This window comes from Heterocephalus glaber, unplaced genomic scaffold, assembly GCF_053883595.1.
Source record: "Heterocephalus glaber isolate CG9 unplaced genomic scaffold, H.glaber_assembly_v1.0 deba00001442, whole genome shotgun sequence".
Taxonomy (NCBI): domain Eukaryota; kingdom Metazoa; phylum Chordata; class Mammalia; order Rodentia; family Bathyergidae; genus Heterocephalus; species Heterocephalus glaber.
Window position 1 is genome coordinate 54,302,207 of NW_028258296.1, and position 25,983 is coordinate 54,328,189.

A 25,983-nucleotide genomic window follows, 5' to 3' on the forward strand; every position below is an offset into this window, starting at 1 on the left:
GCAGCCTGGGTCATATAAAAATACAGATGAGAGAGAGAGAGAGAGAGAGAGAGAGAGAGAGAGAGAGAGAGAGAAGAAAGGCAATCCAGTCATCAAAGGATCATTATTGTCAACACTGAAACCAAAGACGAGAGCTGGGGTTGTAGACCAAGTACTTAGCTAGCATGTGTAGGATACTGGGTACCCCCCCGCCACTCAGCACCATAAAACAAGCAAGAAATTTTTTTAAATAATTAAAACCAATAATGATTAAAATGGTGGAAATACCAAAAAAAAATTATAGTGTTTATAGTGTAACTTACGATCACCATTTCCCTTAAAAAACAGGACCATAGCCCAAGGGAAAGACAATTTAGGGGGCCCTCAACAAAAATCATAATGATCTATAACTTCCCATACTACAGAAACTAAATATCAAACAAGTATGCTGAAAATATTCACTTAAGTTTACTCAGAATCCCAGCATTCTTGGAGGGTGAGGCAGGAAGATCACAAGTTTAAGAAAATTTAGCAAAGACTTCATGAACAAAACCTCAGCAGCACGGGAACTAGCACAAAGAATCAACAACTGAGATCTCATCTTATTAAAATCTTCTGCACTGCAAGAGAAACCACCAACAGAGCTAACAGACAACCTACAATGTGGAAAAAAAATTTTAGCAGCTGTACCTCAGACAAAGGTCTACTATCTAGAATATATAAAGAATTGAAAAAAATCAGACCTCCCAAATTCAAAGACCCAATTCAAAAATGGGCATCTGAAATGAACAGACAATTCTCAGACAAGGAAGTAAAAGCAGCAAATAAATATATGAAAAAGTGTTCAACATCACTGGTCATTCAAGAGATGCAGATGAAAACAACGCTGAGATTCCACCTCACCCCAGAAAGAATGGCTGCTATCAAGAAATCAACCAATAACAAAGGCTGGCAGGGTTGTGGGGAGAAAGGAGCCCTTCTCCATTGTTGGTGGGAGTGCAGACTGGTGCAATCACTGTGGAAGTCAGTATGGAGATACCTCAAAGAACTAGGATTAGAGGTCCCATTTGACCCAGCTCTTCCCCTGCTGGGTATCTTCCCAAAAGAATTAAAAGAATCATACCACAGCAATATATGTGCACCCATGTTTATAGCGGCACAGTTTGTAATAGCTAAAGCTTGGAAAAAGCCCAAGTGCCCATCAACTGGAAACTGGATAAAGAAGATGTGGGGTATTTTATAAAATGGAGTACTTCTCAGCCATAAAGAACGAGAAACTAGAGACACAAATAGCTAAAAATGGATGCACATTGAGGCCAGACTATTAAGTGAAATACATAGGACACACATGTGTAAATACCAAATAGTTTCTCTAATGTGAGAAACTGAAAGTGTAAATAAGGATTAAAGTGATTAAAACAAATAACTGATAATTTGAAATAGGAAAAGGTCCAAAGGTGTAGGGGTGACGGGAGGGGAAGGGGAAAGGGAAGATGGGAAAGGAAAAATTATGAGAAAGAAAAAAAAAGGAAACAAAATCTATGTAACTAGGGAAGGGTGGAGGGTGTGAAGGGTGCACAGGTAATGGGGAAAAAAATAAGAACCAAGATACATCATGTACAGGTACAAGCACCCAATGATAAATGTAAATGTATTGTATACCTAAAATGTACCAATAAAAGAATTTTTTTAAAAAAGAAAGAAAATTTAGCAACTTAGCAAGACTCATCTCAAAAACAATTTTTTAAATAATAGTAATTTTAAAAGGACTGTGGCTGTAGCTCAGTGAGAAGGCCCTGGGTTCAATCTCTGTAGGGGGGAAAAAGCGAAGGCAAATGCATTCTGAGAATTCAGTGCAGACATCAGCATACTAAAGGATGGAGGTGCCAAGCACAACAAACTCTGTGAAAGCAGAAAGAAATAGATCCAGGCTGGATGTGCACTTTAAACTGAGCTGAAGCTCCAAATAAAATCCCCCAATCTAAACAAAATAGCAGTATAAGGTAGGAGCCACAATCTGTATCAAAGCCCGAGTCTCCACACTGACTCTGGAGCTGTGCAACACCTACTGAGCTGTGCTGGGGCAGGGCCAGCCATGGTAGATCTATATTCTCCTGCATTGTTTTCCTACCAAAACATCCTGCGCAGGGACAGTCGAGATGTTTTTAGAGCAGTCTTGGACAAATACAATACATACATAAAATACAGGAGCCTTGGACAAAAACCTATATATAATTTCTATTAATATATTACTTTATATATTATATATTTGTCTCAGACTTCCCTAGATACAAATATACTTTTATCTTCCCTAGATAAAAATATATCCCTAAATACAAATAGATACATATATACTGTATGTATATAACTATATACTTAGTGGTTATGAGTTTGGTTTCTTTTATCTGAATAAAAGATTTTTTTTTTTAATTTCCTAAGACTTCAAGATGTTCCAGGTCTTTCTGGTAGAGGGGCTGCCCATAGACCTTTCCTCTGGACCAGCACTGGCTATATAATCATGCCGGATGTGACAGCACTCATGAGAAATCCCAGAACCCAGGAGACGGGGACGGGAACTACCATGAGTTTGAGACTAGCCTAAGCTACACTGTGAGTTCAAGACCAGCCTAGACTAAACAGCAAGATCTTAAAGAAGCCACTTTATCTTTTTGTTCCTCAATTTCCTCATGTACTAAAAGTAAAGACACTGGACCAAATAATCACCAGCATTCACTTTATCTCTAAAACTGGAAGAATCCATTAAGGCATGCCCCATAGCCCCTTGAAGCTACAGGATAGATCTCCTTTGGGGGGGGCTCTAAAGAATTTCTATATTGTTTTGTTTCATGAAACTTTACAAAATAAAAAGGTACAGCTAGAGTTGACATTTTCAGTCTTCCAAACTATCTCACAAAAATGCTAAGGTTTTAAATATTATCAAAATGGCTATACTCCCAAAACTGATATACAGGTTTGATGCAATCCCAACCAAAATACTAACAGCATTACTCACAGAACTAGAGAGAGTAATTCTACAATTCATATGAAACTAGAAGAGACCCAGAACACCAAAAGCAATCCTGAGCAACAAAAGCAAAGCAGCACGCATCACAATACCCAACTTCAAATATGCTACAAAGCTACAGTGATAAAACAGCATTTTATTGGCATAAAAGGAGTCTTGTAGATCAAGAGAACAGACCAAGGGATGCAGAAACATCCCCAGACACATGCAACTATTTGATCTTTGACACAGGGGCCAAAAACTTACATTGGAGGATAGATAGCCTCCTCAGTAAATGTAGCTGGGAAAACTGACTATCCAGATGCAGAAGATTAAAGCTGAACTTGTATCTCTTATCATGTATTAAATTAAAATCAAAATGGATCAAAGATCTAAAAATTAAAACAAAAGCAATCAACCTACTAGAACACCAAATAGGTAAAACTCTTGAGATCACAGATGTAGGAAAGGACTTTCTGAACAAAAACTCCAATTACCATAAAAAAGGATAAATCTGAGACATTTGTAGGAAAATGGATCAACTCTGAAAACATAATATTAAGTGAAATAAAATTAGACACACAACCTTAACAACTGTATGGTTTCTCGCCTTTGAATAACACAAAGTACAAATAAAGAGCAAAACAGAAGAGTGTCAAAAGCAAACAGAGATAGATCTTTTGCAAATGGGAAGTAGTCCAAGAGACTAAGGGCAAGGGGAGGAAGGGAAGAAAGAGGAAGTAAAAGAATTTAAGATGTCTCATGTACGTGTACCAAATACCCACAATGAATGTAAACACCATATGTTGTAAACATGAACTAAAAATAATAGCAATAATAAGGAAAATGGGGAAAGAGGGTGTCTACAGATGGAGGGAGGAGGTTGTTGGGGAGGCGAAAGGAAATAAAAAAGAATCAAGGTACCTACTCCCTAAAATAAATGCAAACTTCATCAACTGCAAACATGTATTAATAAAATAAAATTTTTTAAATGCAATTTAAACACTCAATAAAAGCCCTAAGGTTTTTGTCTGTTTTTCAATGCTGATTTTATGTCAATACATATGTTCACTCACATCCATTCTTTAAGGGCTGGTACCATGAATACAAAGAAACAGGGCTAAATCCTTACAGTGCCTAACACAGTCTGGAGAGGCAGCTCTCAGTTCCAGTCTACACTCTAATCCGTTATGTCCCACATGGAAATTCACTCCGATGTGTTAAGCCTCGGGCTCCTCATACATAAAAGAAGACGAGTGGGGAAAGTGCTCGTCAAAGGCCCCTCAACCTCCTAAGTGTGATGACTCTAGGCTCTTTGGCTCTCAGCCTGGCATGGTGGTGAACACTTCTACTCCCGGCATTCTGCCAGACTGAGACAGGAGGATCACAACAAATTCAAGCCCAGCTCAGGCAACTTATCACTTCAGTGAAAACCTGTCTCAAAACAAAAAAATTAACAGAGGGCTGGGGATGTAGTTCAATAGAAGGCCCTGGCTTCAATCTCCAGTATTGCCCAAAAAAAGAGAGAAAAAGAAAAGAAAAAATTTTGCCTTTTGCACCCCTCAGGAATCCCACCCTTAGGGTGCCTGCAGTGTCAATGCTCGAGTCACTTGCATAGTGTGTGTGCTGGCCACTGCCACATCCCAAACCTGGGCTCCCTATGGCAAGAATCGTGCCTCTGTAGCCGGGGATTTAGCTCTGAGGTTCCGCTCCCTGCCTCACAAGCACAAGGTACCGAGTTCAATCCCCAGTATCAAAAAAGAAAAAAAATGGTGCCTCTGTGTCTGTCTTACTTTCCATCCCTCACAGGGCCTGTCACCCTCCTAAGGGCAAGGACAAGCAATAGACGCTCATTAAATGGATTGCATAACCCACGCTTTCAGCTAGCCCCTCAAAGGAAGTAGAAGGGAGCAAAACTGCAAGCAAAGAGAGGGCAGTAACAATGTATTTAAACAAGGTAAGGAGACAGAAAGGAAGTCTTAGCCTAAAAGGGATGGAAAGACCTTACTACCTAGCTCAAAACAACCAGCCAACATGACAGCCTGTTTTCTTCCCCAGAGAGCGATGATACACATTTCAGTCCCTACTGAATCTGCCCTGCTGATGAATTACACAAGGCTAAAAATGCCTGGGGGTGTGTGTGTGTGTGTATGTATATGTGTAAGACACAGTCTGCAAAGAGAAGTACTAAATTAAAACACAAGAAATCAACCACTTACGTAACTTCATGTCAGACTTTTATCCAGATCTCATTTTTATGTACCCTCTCAACACAAGATAAATGTCTCACTCACTTCCCCAGTTCATGATGCTATCTTAATTCTTATAAAAATTAGAAAATAGGTGATGTCCCATAATTAGAGAGTTTGCTGCTTTCAAGACTAATTATGACCGCTGATTGTCAGCGTCTGCCTTTGCCTGGAAGGACGTGAGTCACCTTTTCATTATAATCAATTTCTGTCCATTTTTTAAGAGCGACCCAGAAATTCAAGGACATGAGTTTTCAGCAATATGAGACAGAGCATCAGACAGCACAAAGATTACATATAAATAGGACTCAGGCAAAAAATGAAAACCTAGGAGGTTCTTGAAGTATTTTTCAGGATGACTGATGTTTCCAAAGGGGCAAGCTTCCTGGTGAAATGATTCCCCAAGGAGATGTGTTTGGCTTACCCAAAAGCCAGCACTTCAAAATCTTAAAGGGACAGGTAGTTAAGTGACTAAGGCCCTGTGTTGGTCTACGCAGGAGAATCCTACCCACTGTCAAATGTTTTCCACACAGAACAGGCAGACCTGTTTCATTCTGGATAATTGAGGGGTTGGATATGCACTATGTAATCACAGGAAACAAGCAGGGAAGGACATAAGCTAATTTGGGGTAACCAAAGACTTGGCTAACAGACGCTTGCTTACTATGGATCCCTAAAATGAACAGAATCTGACCCATGATATGCTGGACAGGAAAATTTAAGGGTGAGCATCTGAATTCTCAGCTAAAGCAATGAACTTTGCAGCACATGAAAACACACCCTGTTCTTAGTGTTTCTACTTCTCTCTCACTCTCTCTACCCCAACTCATTCTTCTCCTTACCCCCACCCCCACCCAGAGATCCCTGACCTCTGAATTTCTTTGGAAAATGTGGCCACAAGCCTACCTGGCTGCTCTGTCTGGCAACAGCAGGAGACTCGACAGTCAAGGCCAAAAGGTCTGGGGGAGGGTGGGTAATTGCTACCAGCTGCCCTCTCTTCCTGTCCCTGGTTTTCTCTTCGCCCTTCACTCTAGGCATTCCATCTCTAAATGATGAAATTCAAGAAAACATGTGCTAAAGAAACTATTTTTTAAATCACTTAGCTGTCACTGTAAAGCCAGATTAATCCACCAGGGATGTAGTAAAGCCTCACACAAACTGGAGCATAGATCGAAAAGAACCGCCAAGATGCAGAAAGGTTTTGAAACTATGTCACTGAAGAAGAAATGATGAAAAAATTGGCAATGATGAGACTAGCAAATAATACAGCTTGCTAGTTCCCTGACTCTCCTTCCTCCTTCTCCTCTCTCTCCATCTCTGATGGCACCAAAAACGGTCCAACAGTTAGAATCTAAGTACCGCACCAAAAATCCTGATTTTAGTCTTCTGACCCACAGCAGTTGAGCCTGTACCCATATACAAACCTCTACAGTTCTCATTATCACCAATTACAGATAATTGTGACACATATGTATATCTCATCTCTCCAACAAGATGGCAAGAAGTCAGAGGGCTGCCACCATGTCATATGTGTGAGAAACATGGCATCCCGTTAACAGACACTACACCTGGGTATGTATACCTGTGAGTGAGGAAGTCTGTCACAGGCCTCTCGAGGCTTTTCTGTCTAATACCCAGCACGATGATCACAGGAGCCTGCTCATTACTTACCAGTGTGGTGAAAATTACACCTTAAATAATATTCTAGCAAATATTCTAGTTCCATGCGTTTGCTGAGTAATATCACCTGTCATTTAAATACTGCCTTTCTTATTCTCCGCCTTTACTTTTGTTTTCTAAAGCCCTTTTCATAAAGATCAAGTCAGAAAATATTCTAGAGATCAACATTTTAAACAGAAGGTACTGAATTAACACAGGAAAGCAGATGATACCAGTATGAAAATCAGCAATACACTTTTGAACATAGAGGAATAAGTGCTTAGAGGTTACTGCAGAGCATAAAAAGGATCTAGAAAAGTTGGGGGAACCCAAGAGAAATTTTAATTTAGCTTACACTGGGATGTAAGGTAAAACTCAAATAGGACAAGTGTGAAAACAACGTACATAACACACTCGTGTGTGCACATGGATGCAAGCTCATATACAAAATGGACACGTATGACAGTGGGGTGGAAAAGACACATTTCAATCTTAGCTACAAAATTCCTTCTCCCAGATGGTGAGAAGGGGGTTTAGTGAAAATCTCCATCATATCTACACTCTTACACTAGGGTAACAAATAAAGCTTAGAAATCTCAAGATAAATTAATTCTTACTGCATTCTGGTATCTCCCACTTTGCTGGCCCTGATTAAGGGCACAGATAAGACAAAATTAAAATGAAGGATTTAATTAAGCTTCTCTGGATCCTGCAAGAGAAAAAATATTTCTCATTCTACTTACAGGAAAAGAAGGAAGGAGAGGGAAAAAAAGAATTCCTACATGAAATTAATGGTGCTGACAAGCCACAACTGAACAGTAAGAAGCAAACTTCACACAAGATTATATTTAACCTGGAGACTGTGTTGAAAGAAACTTAGCTAAACTAAGATCTATTAATGCCACGTTTTCAGGCCAAAATTAATTGATTTAATTTACTGGCAGTTACCCAAGATGGGCAAAAGAATCCAAGCAGGCCCTAAGAACTGCCTTCTCCTATTTGGCACTGAACAGTGGAGTGGAAAGGCTCCAGCCTAAAGAATACAGATGAGTTGAAAGGAGCACGGGAAATTCTGTTGCTATATGTTGAAAAGAAGCTAGAGATCAAGACTTCCTCAAGCAAGACCCCTCAGAGACACAACATGCGTGTTAAAGTTTTTTTAAAGGACACAGTGTTAAAAAGACTCAGGAATGGCATTGTTGTGGGGTCCAGATCTTAAATTCTAAACAAGGAAAAGCCTCACAGGACTCAAGCGTGTTTATCTGTAACTTACTAGGCAAATGCAAGGTGTTATGGTTAACAACTTGGGACTTTTGTGCTGGCAACAACATATCAGAAGTCATTCAATCTGACCTGTCTCAATGTCACAGCTGCATAAAATCAGTCTGGACTTGCTCATCCTTGATTAGGAAAAAGACAAAGTTTCAAGTTTTTCAATTTAGTTTTGTCTACTAAGAACACTTTCACAGGCAACATGGGTCTATCCTCCACCCCCTTCACTGCTTTCGCCTTGTATTTCCTCTCCAGTAACTGTGCCGAGCTTTCAAGCCAAAGACCCCTTCTCAAAGCATTGCGGTAGCCAAGCCTGGCCCACATACACTCAGCTACAAGAAGGCACACGGTTCTATCTAGTGTTACTGGGAAATGCCCAGACCTAACTAATGTTACTGTTACTAGTTTAAAACTAAGAACTATAACACTTAAAGCAGTGTTCTAATCATATTTGTAGTCTAAAAACCTGCCTTTCGTATATTTTCAAATGTTTCACACTCTCTTTTCAGAAAGCACTGTTTAAACTACACCTTTAATATATAATTTGGTCCCATTTTAATGATAGGCAAACAGACTCAGAATGACAGCACATTTTTAAAGAGTGTATCTCAGGTCAATAAAAAGAGTTATGTGATCTTGCATAAACTGTTTAACCTCTCTGAGCTTCCATATACTCACTGATAAAACGGGATGCTACCTACCTCCTTCAAGGACTGAAATAATGTAAAGGAGCTCAATTCAAGACAGACTCTGCCATGTAAAAGTGTTCAATAAATGTCAGCTAGCACTGCGGTCATTAACCTGCCAAAGGAGTTAGGTCTCGGGTCCATGTAGCATGAAAACCTGTGTCCTCTGCATGTCACAGGCAGAGCACTTCCAGGTGCTCTTCATCAGTGCTAACCTGAACAGTTACACTGGAGCCTGAGGCAACAGAAAAATATCAGTAATACTGGCCTCTTTACTGAAGGTTTGATACTTTTTTCAGCATTCCTGCATTGCTTTCATTTTTTCTATATAATTACAATAGTATTGATCTTATTGCTATTTTGGCAGCCCCCTTTATCCCACTCCTGAGGTGAATACCTCCCTCCCCTCCCCAGCCCCAGCTCTGCTATTCACTGGTGGTTTCTGTGTAGAGGACCCCAACACAGTCAGTTATTTCACACCCGACTTCACAAGCCTCTAACAGGACTCACTCTGAATCTCTTTAAGAAGTCCGAGTTAATGAACCTGGTAGTTATTCGATGACTTCCAAAACAAGTGTGAAGTGTCATGAGAACATTAATTAATTACAACTACCACCTCAGACTGGAGCTACCTGTTACATGTGGTATACATAAATAGAATGCTGTGACTAACTCAAATTAATAATCCTTAACCATCACATTTTAAAAATGACTCTGTGAAAGATATTTAATGAGCCAAAAGAGAGCATTCTTCATTTTATGTTAAAAATACCCAGGCTCCCAGGGATTTAGCTCAGTGGTTCCATCGCCTGCATGGCAAGCACAAGATCCTGAGTTCAATCCATGGAACCAAAAAAAAAAAAAAATATCCAGGCTTCTGCTAGCATTTTCCAGAAAAACTGAATATATGATGTTCCTAACTAGGGGACTCTTATTTGAAGGAACCAGGCTGGCAGACCTAGTTTCAACCAAGAAGAGAAAGTGGTTTAACAGTTCTATTTTTCTTGTGTATTTCTTTGATCTGACGCTACCCTGCACAGCACTGAATGCACTAACACTAAGGTGATGAAAGGAGCGTGCTGGGCCAGCCATGACTTTTGGAAACGCCTTTTGAGAGAGCACCACCATGACATGAACGTGGATGATGCATCCTCCCAAACACCCTGCATTCCGAAGAAGTTCAGTGTCTCTGTTCAACAACAAAGACAACAGCTCCAATTTTCTTAGATGGATTTAGGAGGCCTGGACCACCAACATTACTTCCTTATACCAGCAAGGAAAGCTGTTAGTTGTTAATGTGTAATGTTTATTACAGCTGGCAGACAGGGTTTAGATAAAGAGTGACACAAGCTTGTATTTTATAACATTTTATATTTATAATGATGCACTTCAAAATGTCACTTTTAGATAGACAACGAGCAGAATCTCGAGGACAAGCACCCACCCACAGAAGCCTTTGCAACTCCCATGACTTTTCCATGCTTCACAAACATGGGTATGTTAGGTACACACCTCCTAAGTGGAGTACAGAAATTTCTTTGTAATTCCAACTTTCATCCTTAAGAATGATGTCAAAGTAACTCACATAGGGCCAACCCTCTTGCTCATAACAATTAAAAACTCTGGATAAAATACAGTATTAAAGGCATAAGAGAGCAACCAAAAGCAGTCAGAATCTAGATAGGATATGAGTGCTGGGGAGAAAAAAGGAAGCAAACCATAGGAAATCTATATTTATACTGTTTTTCCCTGAATCTGCGTCCCAGTTTGCACAGCAGAAGGGGAAGAATGTAAGCCAACTATGGACGTCCAAGTTGTCAAAGCAGCTGGAATTTGAGAGGAGAAAGCCTGGAAAAGGCAGAGTCACTGAAGAAGCAGCTTGAAATGTGTCCTTCAATGAATGCTGACTGTGCGGGAGCAAGATGAGATTCAGGAATCCAAGAGAAAGTGAGAACTAGAAGGTTGAAAAGACTGAGCAGAAGAAATGAAGTCCTGGCAGATTAGAAGAGCTTGACAAGAAGTACCTCAGGGCTTAGTAAACCCTTCACAGATTCCACTGAACTTTCTGAAAGTCCCATCTTGGAAATAAGGACAATATCCCAGGGCCAAGCTCTGTATGTTAGACCAAGGACAAAACAGAAGCAGACTCACCCTGAGAAAGCCTAAAATCAAGACTCCATGGGACTGAGGTGAACTGACAGGAATGGAACTGCCTACTAGAACAAAACATTCTTTAGTGGAAGAAAAACTTCAAAGTGCAGTACCCTAAAGTCCAGTCAACAATTAAAACGTACTACACATGTGAAGTGAAGGAAAACTACCAATAGTCAAGAGAAGAAGCCGTATATACAAAAATATCCATAGAAAAGCTAGATGTTAACGATTGTCAGATAAGAACTTTAAGTAACTCTGACAAATACGTCCTTAAAATATACATTTTCTAAATTGTACAACTCATAACCTTACCTACCCTCAACAGCCCAGTGATTTGAGTTGCTCATGATTTTTAATCAAAATGGGATTTGGAATGGTTTATGTTTGAAAGCCTGAAGCAAATAACTTGAAAGTGATTAATGACATCCAAACTTAATTATACTGTATATTTATACCTCCCAGTAGGACAAGGGAGAAAATAAAATGTCTTATTTCCCTGTAGTGAGAGAGCTTTATTAAGATCTGACAGCAACTTTTTGGCAGCAATAATTGAGTTTTATGCAAGATTACACACGTTTCCTTTGTCTAGCATCACTGTCTGATCATACACTGACACAGTACTCAGGCTCCTAACGGTGAGAAAATGGTGAGCTGTGTACAAAACCAATCTTTAAAAGTACTTATCCTCATCTGTCAATGTGATTTTATCCAGGGTTTCTATAATTTATATAAACAGTCATTAGAGTTTAGCTGAATCAGTAGCATAATGCCCTTTTAACAGGTAGTCAGAGAGCTTCTACTAGAAAACATTTTCCACCAGCTCTCATCCCCTGCAAAGGAATGTGCCTTCAACTTTCTTTTCTTAATCCACTAAGCAATCTCATGAATAAAAACATAATCACATGCCCTGCATGCCTGATATAATTTTTATAAACCTTCTAAGTGTTATAATACCTATTTACTAGTTTGTGAAAATATTTACTTGAACAAGCTGGATTAACTTCTTTCCCCAAGGTGGGGGAAAAAGCAAGGTTGGTAAAAATATACTGAAAAGAATGCCAACTACACATTATTTTGGCTTAAAATTCTGCTTAAGATTCTGTGTATCTGGCACAGCATTTAGGAATAATTATCTCCGTCTCTGGGGCAATATTCTTATTTCTTTGGACCCTGCGAGTCCTGAAGGTGCTAATTCTACCTCTACTCAGGTAAATCCTCTCTTTTTACAACTATATGGGTCTCCCAAAAAGATGGCTTTGCCAATTATTATTTTCCTTCCTTACTTTTTCTCAAGGAGTGTGTCTGCCTCACAGCAGTGTTAGGAGATATCTGAGGGACTCATATGGATTGCATTCTATCTACGATTAGCCATATCCAGGAACAGAATTTCGGCTGCCCCATTTCACCAACCACAAGGAAGTTCCTGCCTGCTACCAGTGTTCACTCCAAAAACTGAGGGCAACCTTGCCTTTCTAATCTTGCTTGGAGAGTCTGAGATTAGCGACTCATACATCTGCTCCCTCCCAAAAGTAACCTTTAGTGGATGTTGGTAAAGACTCAGAGACTGTGCTTCCTAGGCAGACCATAAATATGTAGGCCAACCATGGGAACCAATGCAAGCACTCTCCCTACATAAGTCGCCAAGGTGAATTATGTCCAAATAGCTTGCCTCTCTGTGTGCTGCTATCATCCTGGATGCTCCATGAAACAAAATTCTCAAAGGAAAGAACCAATATCTCAATATTTAAGACAAGTAGATAAGAGACATGTGAATGATTATCCATACTAAACATTTTGGTTCAAGAAACACATTGTTAAGCAATAAATACCAAGTACAGTACTAGGCATTAACTGTGTAAAAGTGCCAAAGACTAGGACCTCACAATCTACTGAGAGATAAAAATACATCAACAAGTGATCACAATGTAATGGGTTAACTACTATAAGAGAACGGAATAATAGAATAAAGTAAGCAACTAAGGCACCAGACACCTTAAAGAAACTAAACAAGATTTCTGGTGCCAATTCTAAGATGTTAAGTTCCCTCCCTTACTTTCTCCAATTGTATTTCCATTCTTGGAGGAGAATGCAGGCTGGGGATTTGGCTCAGTGGTGCCACTGCCTGCCTCTCAAGCTCAAGGTCCCAAGTTTGATTCCCAGTACAAAAAAAAGAAAAAAAAAAAAGAGAGGGAATGCAGCACATACTTTTTTTCCAGCTAGAAAAATCAAGTGAGCAGTCTATAATCAGTTACATAAAATCTTTCATTTCCAATGTTATCTTTATTCCAATACAAACAAACCAGTGGTAAGCTTTGCTGTCATCACAGCTTAAAATATTTTCACTTTGCTGAAGAAAATTGTTTCTGACTTGGAAAAACAATTTTGTTTATGACATTAACAAACTTAGATCCTGGTGTCAGAATGAACTTAATGAGGAAAAGATGTTATAATTAATTATACGAAGAAAAAGAAGAGAAATTTCATATTAGGTTTTATTTTTCCAACATTTTCCCTGAAATAAATGGGTACATGTTACTATCAAAACTTTTCAACTGAGGTAAAAGGAAAAAATGGTTTACACAAAATCTAGAGAAGCTGTTTATGAAATTATCTTGCAGCCTTCCTGAAACAAAAAGGATGGCTAGATTAGACGGTTAGAGAAAAAAAAAGAAATGCTCTTGAGCCAAGAACTATTCTCTCCAACCCCTTCCTTGTTCGTCCTTTTTTAACCCCTCTGATAGCATAAACCCACGCAGCCCCTGCCACTACTCCATCTTTCTCACTCACAATCTCACCTTGAGAACTGAATTTCTTATACTGGGGGGGAATCATGATTACATTTACTTATACTGGGCAGAATTAAAGTTAATAACTATTTGGTTTGCCTTAAAAACAAGATCATAGCTAACATGCTCAGGAGAGATTCTAAGGCTGTACCTTAAACTGAAAGATGGAAGAGACATAATATATATCAACTAGCCATTCATTGAAAAGTCTTATTCATGATGAAAAAAATTGTAAAACAGTTAAGTTCTTATTAATCATTTATCTGACATCCATAGCCTTCCATCCTTGCCACCCACAAAAACTAATCAAAGCAGTTTGAGAAACGGTAACATTTTATAGATGTATTAAAAGTAGAGGGTAACCTAACTGTGTCTAGTGTTTGACTGTGGAAAAAGGAAATATATGAAAAGAAAAACTTACTTGCAGTATCCTGTGCCATTGTGGAAGGTGATACAAATTCCTTCATTTACACAGGGCTCATAGTCATCTCGACACTGCAATGCTAAAACAAACAAACAAAAGAATAAAGTACATTAGAAATAAGCCATCAATCATAATCCTCAGATACCAAAACACCATCATCCAAATTAACCTTCGGCCCACATCCAATCTGACTGGGTTTTCTTTTAGAGTTGTAATCACTTTTTCATCTTTTGGCTTCCAAAGTCATGGAAGCACAAAAATTCATTCTAAAATTTACCTCCCACATTCATCACCAAAATGTACTACATCAAGAATCAGTGAGAACTAGAAAGGCAAGACAGAAAGAAACCTAGTCTAACAATCAAAATCAAAATTGAAGTTCATCAGCTTTTCTTGAGGGTCATCAAGATGTCCCTCTCCCCGGATGCTTTGGGCATAAATCCCTGAAAGTCAGATCGAGAACTCTCCACCTTCAGGTACTCTAGCCACAAAATCCTATGCATGTATTATGCAGCATCAGAGGGTGTGGGCTTGCCCATCCTGAGCAGCAAAACTAGCTTCTTTTCAGAGGGCCAGACCACCAGCAACTCCTCCATCAATACTGTGTAAGGAGCCTTCGTTTTCCCAATACTGTACCATGTGGTGAAATCACTGGAGAGCATGATTATAGGAACCCCATCATCCTTTAAATAACATTGCTTTAAAAATACTAACAGTAATAACAGCTAATAAATACAACTTAAATACCAAGCTCTAAGCACTTTCACAGATTATCCAATTCAATCTTCACAACCCCAGGAAGTAGTTAACTTCATTACATTATTCACAGGTGAGGAAACAGAGAGGACAAATGACCTGTCTATTGTCACACCCATGAGTTAAAGAGGTGGAATGTGAATCTAGGAAGTCCAGATTCAGAGACGGTTCTCTTACATATACTGTTTCCCACTACCTGACACTCTCCTCCACAGGATAGGATGTTATTGTACCCATTTACCAGAAAATGAAGCCCAGAGAGGTTCAGTAGGCTCTTCACAACACTAGCTGTGGTAGTACTGAGCCTAGGACCCAAGTCTCTAAGTTCAACACGTCTCCAGTATCCAAGACAGCTGCTGGCATCAAACAATCAGTCGCTAGGCTGCAGGCGAACAGGCAGATTCAGGAAGAGGCTCATCTTCTTGTCCATATCCCACTTCCCTGTAGGGCTGAAGTACTCCCTCTTCCCACACTGATAAGGCCAATGCAACAACTATAATTAAAACAGTTAATGTCAGGTTATTTCCTCCATACACAAGTTCTCAAACTGATTTTTTTTTAATTCTCTTTAGACACTTTTATTAGTTTCAGTGAGAACTTCCTGGCTTCTATTTGCTTTTTTTCTTTAAATAAAAAGGAAAACTTCTCAGTAGGAAAGGAATGTTCTGCAGGCATGAAGCTCTGTCCCACTGTGGGAATCCTGCTGCAGTGAAGGGCGTCAGCAGGCCTGCAACCAGCCTCTACCACTGCTAGCCCTACCATGCCATGCAACTGTGGGCAAGGCACAACGTCGAGGCACAGTTTTCTACCTGTACCTAAGCTGGAGAAGGACTAAATGCCCCAAAGGTCCCTTGTAATTCAACAGTGACACTTCCCTCATTGAAAGTACATAAATGGCATGCCCCATACCTGCAGAAAGCTATCCAGGAGGGCATGAGGAACCAGCCACTTGGACTCAGAAAGCCCTGGGAGGGTGGGGGTGGGGAGAGCCTATGCCTATTACATGCCCTGGCAAATCATTACAGTGACAGGTTCAGAGGAATACAAACAATGCTAAAATCAATGTGTGACAATCAACCTACCAAATAACTTTACAGCCTAGCTTTAGTGAACCAATCTAATTCAGTGACTGATGAGGAGGCGGGCTTACCAGGCTAATAATTAATGATATTTGGGTGATTTGTGGGATCATGCTACCTTGAACCTTTACAATTTACTAAGCTATAGCTCTCAAACTTTAGTACAAATTAGAATAACCTGGAAGGCTTCTTAAAACACAAGAGTGCTGTACCCAACCCCCAGTTTCTCATTTGAGTAGTTCCACAGAGGGCCTGAGAAAATCCTTAACAAATTCAAAGGCAATGGTGACAACCAATACAGGTCTGAAGAACCACATTTTGTGAAGAGTGTCCATCTTAAGAAATCCCCTACAACCATATACTCCCATAGAGTCTAGGAATCATCTAGGTAATAATCACACTGCCTGAACAAAAAAAAGAAAAATAAAGTAAAATTTGAGATTCATGAGTTCACTGCTGGCCTATTTCTAAATGAATACTGTAAGTATTTGCCATATAGAGATAAGTTAAAACTTTGATAACCCAAAATGATATAGGTGAGACTAGGAAAGATGTTATCTCAAACTGTATTTTCCCCCCAAAGTAAAACATTTCAATTTAACAAGGAAACTTTAAGGCAGCTTCACATTGGTAGAATGAAAGTAAAATGCTAAATCAAATCATAGCCAGAGAATTGATGCCTAAACTGATGTTTTCTTGGAAGGCAGTGACTCTTCCCCAAAATTTTCTTTTTAAGTCACACACAGTGGGCACTCAATAAATTAATGGCTGAATGAAATCAATCTTACATCTGTGTCTGTGTCTTACATCTTGTCTCCGTGCAAGTTCTCATCACACACACACACACCTCAAAAAGAAGTAAGGCCAAAGAGAAGCACCAGTGGGTATTCAGTCTCATCTATCAATCATTTGGCAACATGACACAAAACCTAGAAGCTGACTTCCAATGTGCACACTTTCAGTGCAGTGTATTTGGGGACCAGTTGTCTAATACCACAAACACACTCAGAGGGCACCTGCTACAGGCAGATGCAGGCCCTGATGTCAGGGATACTGCAGCTCACAGGACACAGTTCCTGTCTTCAGGAATCTTTTTTCTCATAGGGAAAGATGGGTAACAAATGAATAATTACAGTTATTTCAGACAGTGGTAGGTTCTGTTAGGAACAAGACCCAGGAATGGAACACAAAGCAGTCATGAGGGCAGGAGTGTGGTGGTGTTTCTTTAGACAGTGTAAGAAAGGCCTGCCTGAATGGGTCAAGAAGCAAAATTCAACAATATCCTGCACACAAGAAACACATTTAATTCAAAATAAAACTCAGAGACTGAAAGTTAAAGGGTGGAAAATAATAGTCCATGCGATGGGAACCTGAAAAAAAGCAGGAGTAGCTATCCTCTTGGCGGATCAAGTAGATTTCAAACTAACACTGATTAAGAGAGATGAAGAAGGACACTACATCCTTGTAAAGGGAACAATCCAACAGGAAGAGATGACAATCATAAATATCTATGCACCAAACACTAGTCCACCCAACTATATAAAACAAATACTAACAGACATGAAAAGTCATATATGCACTAATACAACTGTAGTGGGGGACCTCAACAACCCACTGTCACAAATAGATAGATCAACTAGACTAAAAATAAGTAATGAAATACTAGAACTCAATTGAACTCTTGAACAAATGAACTTAACAGATGTTTACAGAGTCTTCCACCCCACAAAATCAGAATACACATTCTTCTCAGCTGCACATGGGTCATTCTCCAAAATAGACCACATACTCACACATAGAACATGTTTAAGTAAGTGTAAAGGAATTGAAGTTATCCCCTGTATATTATCAGACCATAGTGCGATGAAATTGGAGATCCACAGCAAAAGAAACACAAAAAGTTTCATAAACACATGGAAATTGAACAACACACTTCTGAACAACCAATGGGTCACAGAGGAAATTAAAGAAGAAATCAGACAGTTCCTTCAATTAAATGACAATGACAATACAACATATCGGAATCTATGGGACACAATGAAAGCAGTCTTAATGAGGGAAATTCATAGCAGGGAATACGCATATTAGGAAAACAGGGTGAGCCCAATTAAACAACCTGATGCTGCACCTCTAGCTTCTAGAAAAAGAGCTCACACAAGGGAGGAAATTATAAAGATCAGAGGAGAAATCAATGCAATGGAGACTAAGAGAACGATACAAAAAAACAATGAAGCCAAGAGCTGGTTCTTCGAAAGAATCAACAAAATTAACAAACCCTTAGCCAACCTTATCAGAAAAAGGAAAGAAAAGGCCCAAATCCATGGAATTAGGAATGAAAAGGGTGAAATTACAACAGATCTAGCAGAAATACAGAGGATCATCAATACCTACTTCCAGAACCTATACGCCAATAAGATGGACAACACAAAAGAAATGGACAGATTCCTAGATACATATGAATTACCAAAGTTGAATGAAGAAGACCTAAAAATTCTAAACAACCCAGTATCAACCAATGAAATTGAAAACGTAATTAAAAACTTATCACCTAAGAAAAGCCCAGGCCCTGATGACTTCACTGCTGAATTCTACAAGACATTTAGAGAGGAATTACTGCCACTACTGTTTAAACTCTTCAATGAAATTGAAAGGGAAGCAATACTCCCAAATTCATTCCTGGAAACAAGCATCACCTTGATCCCCAAAGCAGAGAAGGACCCAACTGAAAAGGAGAACTATAGGCCAATCTCACTAATGAACATAGATCCAAAAATCCTTAAAAAGAGGCTGGCAAATAGAATGCAGAAGATCATCAAGAAAATCATACACCCTGATCAAGTGGGATTCATCCCAGGGATGCAGGGTTGGTTCAACATACGAAAATCAATTAATGTAATACACTATATCAATAGAGCCAAGGACAAAAACCATATGATTATCTCCACAGACGCAGAAAAAGCATTTGACAAACTCCAACATGCATTTATGATAAAAACCCTACAAAACATTGGAATAGATGGTCTCTACCTCAAACTGATAGAAGCCATCTATGAAAAACCAACAGCCAATAGCATACTAAATGGTCAAAAACTGAAATCCTTCACACTAAAATCAGGAACAAGACAAGGATGTCCACTATCACCACCCTGTTCAATATAGTTCTGGAAACATTAGCTACGGCAATTAGGCAAGAGAAAGAAATAAAAGGAATAAAGATAGGAAATGAAGAAGTCAAATTGTCATTATCTGCAGATGGCATGATACTCTATATAGAAGACCCCAAGAACTCCACCAAAAGTCTTCCAGACTTAATAACCAAATTCAGTCAAGTAGCTGGTTACAAGGTCAACACACAAAAATCAATAGCTTTCCTCTACATGAATGACATTCATTGAGAGAGAAATAGGGCAAATAATTCTTCACAATAGCATCCAAAAAACTGAAATACCTAGGAATCAACCTAATGAAAGAAATCAAAGACCTCTTCTCTGAAAACTACAGCACTCTGAAAAGAGAGATTGAACATGATATCAGAAAATGGAAAGACATCCCCTGCTCCTGGGTGTGAAGGATTAATATAGTGAAAATGGCCATACTTCCAAAACTGCTATATAGATTTAATGCAATTCCAATTGAGATCCCAGCAGCATACTTCATGGACATTGAGAAAACAATCCAAAAATTCATTTGGAACAAGAAGAGACCCAGAATAGCAAAAACAATTCTAGGTAACAGAGACATGGCAGGGGTATCACAAACCCCAACCTGTAACTATACTACAAAGCTACTGGGATAAAAACAGCATGGTACTGGCAAAGAAACAGACCTGAGGACCAGTGGAACAGATTAGAAGATGCAGAAACAACACCAGACACACTCAGCCATCTCATCTTCGATAAAGGAGCCAAACACCCTCACTGGAGGAAAGATAGCCTCTTTAATAAATGGTGCTGGGAAAATTGGCTTTCAACTTGTCAAAGATTAAAACTAGACCTGTATCTCTTGCCATGCACTAAACTAAAATCAAAATGGATTCAAGATCTGAATATTAAAATAGAAACTCTGAACCAGTTGGAACAGAGGTTAGGCAGAACTCTTGAAGACATCAGTGTAGGAAAAGATTTTATGAACAAAACCTCAGTTGCCCGTGAACTAGCACAAACTATCAACAAGTGGGATCTCTTCTTATTAAAAAGCTTCTGCACAGCAAGAGAAACCACCAGCAGTGTGAAGAGACAACCCACAATGTGGGAAAAAATCTTCACCTGCTCTTCCTCGGACAAAGGTCTACTATCTCGAATCTACAAAGAACTTAAAAAGATCAGACCTCTCAAATTTAAAGACCCAATCCAAAAATGAGCATCTGAAATGAACAGACATTTCTCAGACAAAGAAGTAGAAATAGCAAATAAATACATGAAAAAATGTTCAACATCACTGGTCATTCGAGAGATGCAAATGAAAACAACACTGAGATTCCACTTCACTCCAGAAAGAATGGCTTCTATCATGAAATCAACCAGTAACAAGTGCTGGTGGGGCTGTGGGGAAAGAGGAACCCTGCTCCACTGCTGGTGGGAGTGTAGACTGGTGCAACCACTGTGGAAATCAGTATGGAGATACCTCAAAGAACTAGAACTGGAAGTCCCATTTGACCCCGCTATTCCACTGCTGGGGATCCTCCCCAAAGAATTAAAAGAATCACACCACAGTGATATATGTGCACCCATGTTCATAGCAGCACAGTTTGTAATAGCTAAAACTTGGAAACAGCCCAAATGCCCATCAGCTGGAGACTGGATAAAGAAAATGTGGTTTTTTTATAAAATGCAATACTAATCAGCCATAAAAAATGAGAAATTAGAGACATTTATAGCTAAGTAGATGCACATTGAGGCGATACTCTTAAGTGAAATACATAGGACACACCTGAATAAATACCGAATAGTTTCTCTAGTGTGAGAAGCTGAAAGTGTAAATAAGGACTAAATGTATAATAGGTAATGTGAAATAGGAAGAAAAGGGGCAAAGGGGAAGGAAGTGGGAGGGCTAGGGGAAAGGATAGAAGGGAATGGGATTAATATGAGAATATGGAAAAATAGCAACAAAATCTTTGTAAATAGGGAGGGATGGAGGAGTTGAAGGGAGGGCTGGGCAAGGGTGAAAAATAAGAACCAAGAGAGATTATGTAAAGGTGCAAATTTCCAATGATGAATGTCATTATATTGTATACCTAAAATGTACCAATGATTAGAATGAATAATCAATAACGCAAAATAGGAAGAAAAGGTCCAAAGGGGTAGGGGTAGTGAGAGGGACAGGGGAAAGGAAAGAAGGGAAAGGAAAAATGATGAGAAATGGAAATAAAGTCTTTGTAAATAGGGAAGGGTGGAGGGGGTGAAGGGAACCAAGATGCATCATGTAAAGGTACAATTCTCAATGAGAAATGTAATTGTGTTGTATACCTACAATGTACCAATAAAAGAATTTAACAAAAAAAAAAAAAAAAAAGAAAAGGAAAGGCCTGCCTGAGGAGGTGACCTCTGAAGGGAGACTGAAGTGAAGAGACACGAAGATAGGAAGGAAAGCACCCCAGATGGAGGAAATGACAAATGTAAAGGGCTCCAGGTGCGAACAAGGTATTTTAGGCTCGCAATGGCTAGAGATTATTAAGCAAGTAATGGAAGACAGGACAGAGGCAGGCAGGGTTAGACCCAGAAAGTGTGGTGAGGGTCACAGCTTTCACTCTAGGTGGGAGAGTGTTTATTGGGTTGTGTTAAGAAAAGAAACTTAAAAACGGATTGTATACCTAAAATGTACCAATAAAAGAACTAAAAAGAAAAAGAAACTTAAAAGCAAAATGACATAATTTACTATAGGGTGTGATATCATAAATGGCATAAATTCTTCCCAATGGGCATCACTAGCCATCTAATAAAAGACATATTGAACTACTATAAACAAAATGAAGCTCGTTGCTCTTCTTTTAAAAAGGTAAAGTACGTCAGAGATAAATGATTCGCTAAAGGTAAACTGAACACTATATATGAGCAAAAATGTCATTCAACTTTAATATAATTGTACCAATATTTGTTGAACAACTACTGTGAGGTTGGCATTGCATGGAAATCAAACACAAAACATACAATTCTTACAATCGCATGGAAGGAAGTTAAAGACAGAATGACAGTCCTAACACAAATGACTCTAAGAAAAATAAAAGCATTGGGAATTACATTTCTCTTTGGGAATTCCCAATGAGAAATGTAATTGTGTTGTATACCTACAATGTACCAATAAAAGAATTTAATAAAAAAAATTTAAAAATAAAAAAAAAAGATTTGCTCCTACAGAACAGCTTCGGGGAAAGATGAGGAAGGGTCATCAAGTAGCATTTGCAGGTCAAGAAGGAAGTACTCAGTGGAAAAGGACAGTCAGGAGGGCTTCTCCTGGTTTTCTCGGCCGCTGTGGCTTAGGGACATGAGCAGGCCTCTCAGTGTCACCCGGCAGCAAAGCATGGCGCAGAAGCTGCACGACAAGGACTTTTCCGACGAGGATGAGAGGGTCATATGGGAGGCCAGCGAAGCCCCCTCAGAGGCAGAGGAATCCACAAAGGCAGCTGAGTGACCCCTTTCCACCTTAGGTGATTTCAAAAAAATTTCAAAATAAAATCACAGGTACACATGCAAAAATAAATAAATAAATAAATAAATAAATAAATAAATAAAAGCAATATAAAATTTCTTTTTTTGGATACCTATAGCACAATCTCCTAATATCTACCTCAGAACCACTCCACAAAGAACTTCTAAGAAATACAACACCAACCCTTGTTTAGCACTAATTGTAACTCAGTCGGGACAATGCTGCTAGCTAGTGCTTCTTCAAGTTTATCAGCCTCAACTGTACACAAATGCTAAAAACAGTAAGTAAGCTGTCACTGATTTTCACCAGTTTCAGTGCCTCATAAACTTATAAACTTATCTATTTAGGGCGAGGCTGAAGGTATTTAAGCCATGACAGGATGCTCCTCCTTGAAATTTCCTTTAGGCTCTACCTAAATTTTCCAAAGTTTTTCAGCACCAAGCCAACTACATACCCCTGGCTTAAAAGCCTCCCTTTGTTTCAGGAATCTCTAACATGAGTAATTAAGTCTAGTACCCAGTGTAATCTGAGCAGTCTTCAATGTGTTTCACTTGTTGCAGTGACACGTAATGTCTCAGGTTGGCATTAGTTGTTGCTTTGTAGCCTCTTCAAATAGGCCTCTGTCTGCCGTCTGTCTCACATGACTCCCTTCTGTTTGCAGCATGCATCTACTGCTCGCTGAGAAGAGCCTTTACTGCCTTGAAGGTTGGTGTTCCTAGGATCAGTGAAGGAGAGTTGTATGGTTCTTTTTCCTGTTCGGAATTCATGTAAATTTGGAGTCACAGTATTTGAAAGAGAGGCATCTGAGCCTTCCACCTAGGACTGGGCTGCTGTTGGCTGCCGTTGCTTCTGGCACGCGGCCTGTGGAAGGGGTGCACTAAATTGAGCACAGTTAAGTTTTCTAAAATGACTGCTTGCATTATTACCAAAAATAGGAGAATTGAGGGCAGACAGGGAGACACCAGGGATTTGCAATAATTCTGCAGCGCCCTACAATTTCAAACAACAAAGCATTTACTAAGTTTTTTATTACATTCTTTTGGGATCAAGCCATGAAAAAAAAAAATCCAAACAAACAGAAGTGCAGAAACTTCAAATCCCAAGTGCTACATTTAAATAAAAATGAAGTGGAGAAACAGCTGTCTTCTTCCTTGAAATTAGTCTTAATTAAAAGGCAAAAAAAGAAAAAAAAATTGCAATAAGAGAGACACCAATTTTATTTTCCAGGTAAGGTGCCAAGGATTTTTATGCTCATCCCAGACACCATCTAATAGAAAATGTTTTCCTAAGAGATGCTGATATGAGATCCAGGGGTAAGGCCCAGGCTAAAAAGTACTGCTTTCCAAAAACTAAAAAATATGCCTCGATTTAGAGACACAGAATCAATAAAAACTGAATTTGTAAGTAAGAGTAGTTTTGACATTACTAATACAATTTTCATTTTATAAAGAAATTCATTCCAGCAAGTAATAAATCTAGAATAATCCTTTATTTTAAAAATTCTAATTTTGCCCCATTTTATTTTGTATTGCCAAAACAAAATTCATTAATCCGCTGTGCCACATTGAAATTTACTATACACTGTATTTTTCTTTTATTGTTCTGTCTTTGTAAAGACTACAGAAAAAAAATTTAATTTTATGAGTTAAATTTCAATCCCTGGATTTTGGAAAGGAAACTAATGCATTTGGAGATGAAACTCTTCCATATGAAATGAAAGGTCTGAAAAAACCCACATGTATTCATGAATCAGGATATGGCCAATGTACTAATGACCACTTCTACACATATTCTTCCATCACTATCCTGTGAAATTCCTATTGTATTCTGAATCATAGACAATAACTTTCCCTAAAAAGGCCTCGGGGACCTTCTGGTTAATGTAGATGTTCTTCCTCTGCCCTCCCCTGCAGCAGAGAAGATGTACGGAAGTGTTCCCTCACCCGTCTCCCTCCCCCACTCTACACAAATGCTCTAGTGGTGGTGACCCTCACAGGCTCATCATGGTATCTCTGGGACCTAACATAGTGCCTGGACCACAGCAAGTACGAATACTCTTGTAAGATACTCAACAAGCTAAATATCTGTAGCTAAGGCAAAATATATTAACAAACCCATCAGTTTTTGTCTTCAAAATGTTCTAAGCTTCTAATTTTATTAAGCACAAAAATGTTCAAATATGACTGTGTCTAATTATACGCTCTCCACCCTTGCCACAACTCTGAATCTCAAACCAAAAGTACTATGGTGAAAACTGAAATATGTTGAACAAAAAAAAATAATAATTTATATCTAAATGGAAAATGCTGAAAACAAATAAAAATTCCAAGTGAATGTTAAGATGGTCTGTTTTCATTGTACAGTACCATTTTTTCTATAAGCAATTTGGCTGATACATACCCATAGAACAATAAGACCAACATGATCCAAAGAACCTCCAATGTATTCCTCAACACAAGAATCCAACCCTTTGCAAAACAACACTGAGCAAAATAATATGGGATTTAAATGTCCAAAACATTCAGAATCTCAGTGTAATTAAACCCAACAGAGAGGAAAAAGCCAAATCATCTCTAGAAGTTAATTATTCTCTACAGAAAGGATATATAGTTGTGTGCTACTCAGTGCTCAAAAAAGTCCAATCCAAAACTAACATTATTCCATTGTCTTACCTTACATCTTCTGGCTATTGTGTTATCACTGTCTGTTCTCTTATCAAGACAAATTTTGCCTGTTACCAATTTCCTGTGCTTTTAGTAAACCCTCTCTTTTTAAAACTTTCTAAAGACCTTTTTGTTAAGTACAACTTAATATTTTTTAAAGCCCTTAATTTTAAATAGATGCTTTTAAGTACGCTTGCTGGAAAAAAAAAATATGTATAAACTTCTTGCTTCTCACCCAAAAGAAACAAAATGTTCTTCTAGTTTAAATTGTTCAGCATGATTTTTAAATGGAGGAGACAATTTCTAGTATTTTGTTAATTTAGAGGTAGACTTCCAAAAAGAAAGAGTAAGGGCCAAATCCATGTTAAAGTGGAAATGGAAAAAATCTTTGTTATATGTCATTATATGAAATCATGGAGTCTTCTCCAAGCCAAACAGGGAAGATCCTGAAAAGTCTCAGATTTCCCCCTGAGCGCTTCCCCCACAGCCTTTCAGAAGTCACTATTGGGTGGTGGATGAAGGCTCCCCACAAGAGCAGAGACTGAGGAAGGTTTCTCTAGAATGCCAGGATCAAGGCACTGGGAAAAGTGTAGGTACAAGATCGGAAGTCCTACAAAAAGTCCAACC

At 38.9% G+C, this 25,983-nt stretch overlaps 1 protein-coding gene across 5 annotated transcripts in view; it reads right to left on the minus strand.

Moving 5' to 3' along the window:
- Nucleotides 1-25,983, minus strand: part of Notch2 (notch receptor 2) — a 154,060-nt gene that overhangs the window by 97,139 nt on the left and 30,938 nt on the right. For 3 of the 5 annotated variants that reach the window (XM_004853853.4, XM_087213334.1, XM_087213333.1), the window contains exon 2: nt 14,211-14,292. In XM_004853853.4, coding sequence (XP_004853910.2) covers nt 14,211-14,292 — 82 coding nt within the window. Of the gene's footprint in view, nt 1-14,210; nt 14,293-15,210; nt 15,594-25,983 lie in introns of those variants that run through there. The other 2 variants (XM_087213335.1, XM_021265780.2) reach the window with 2 other exon arrangements.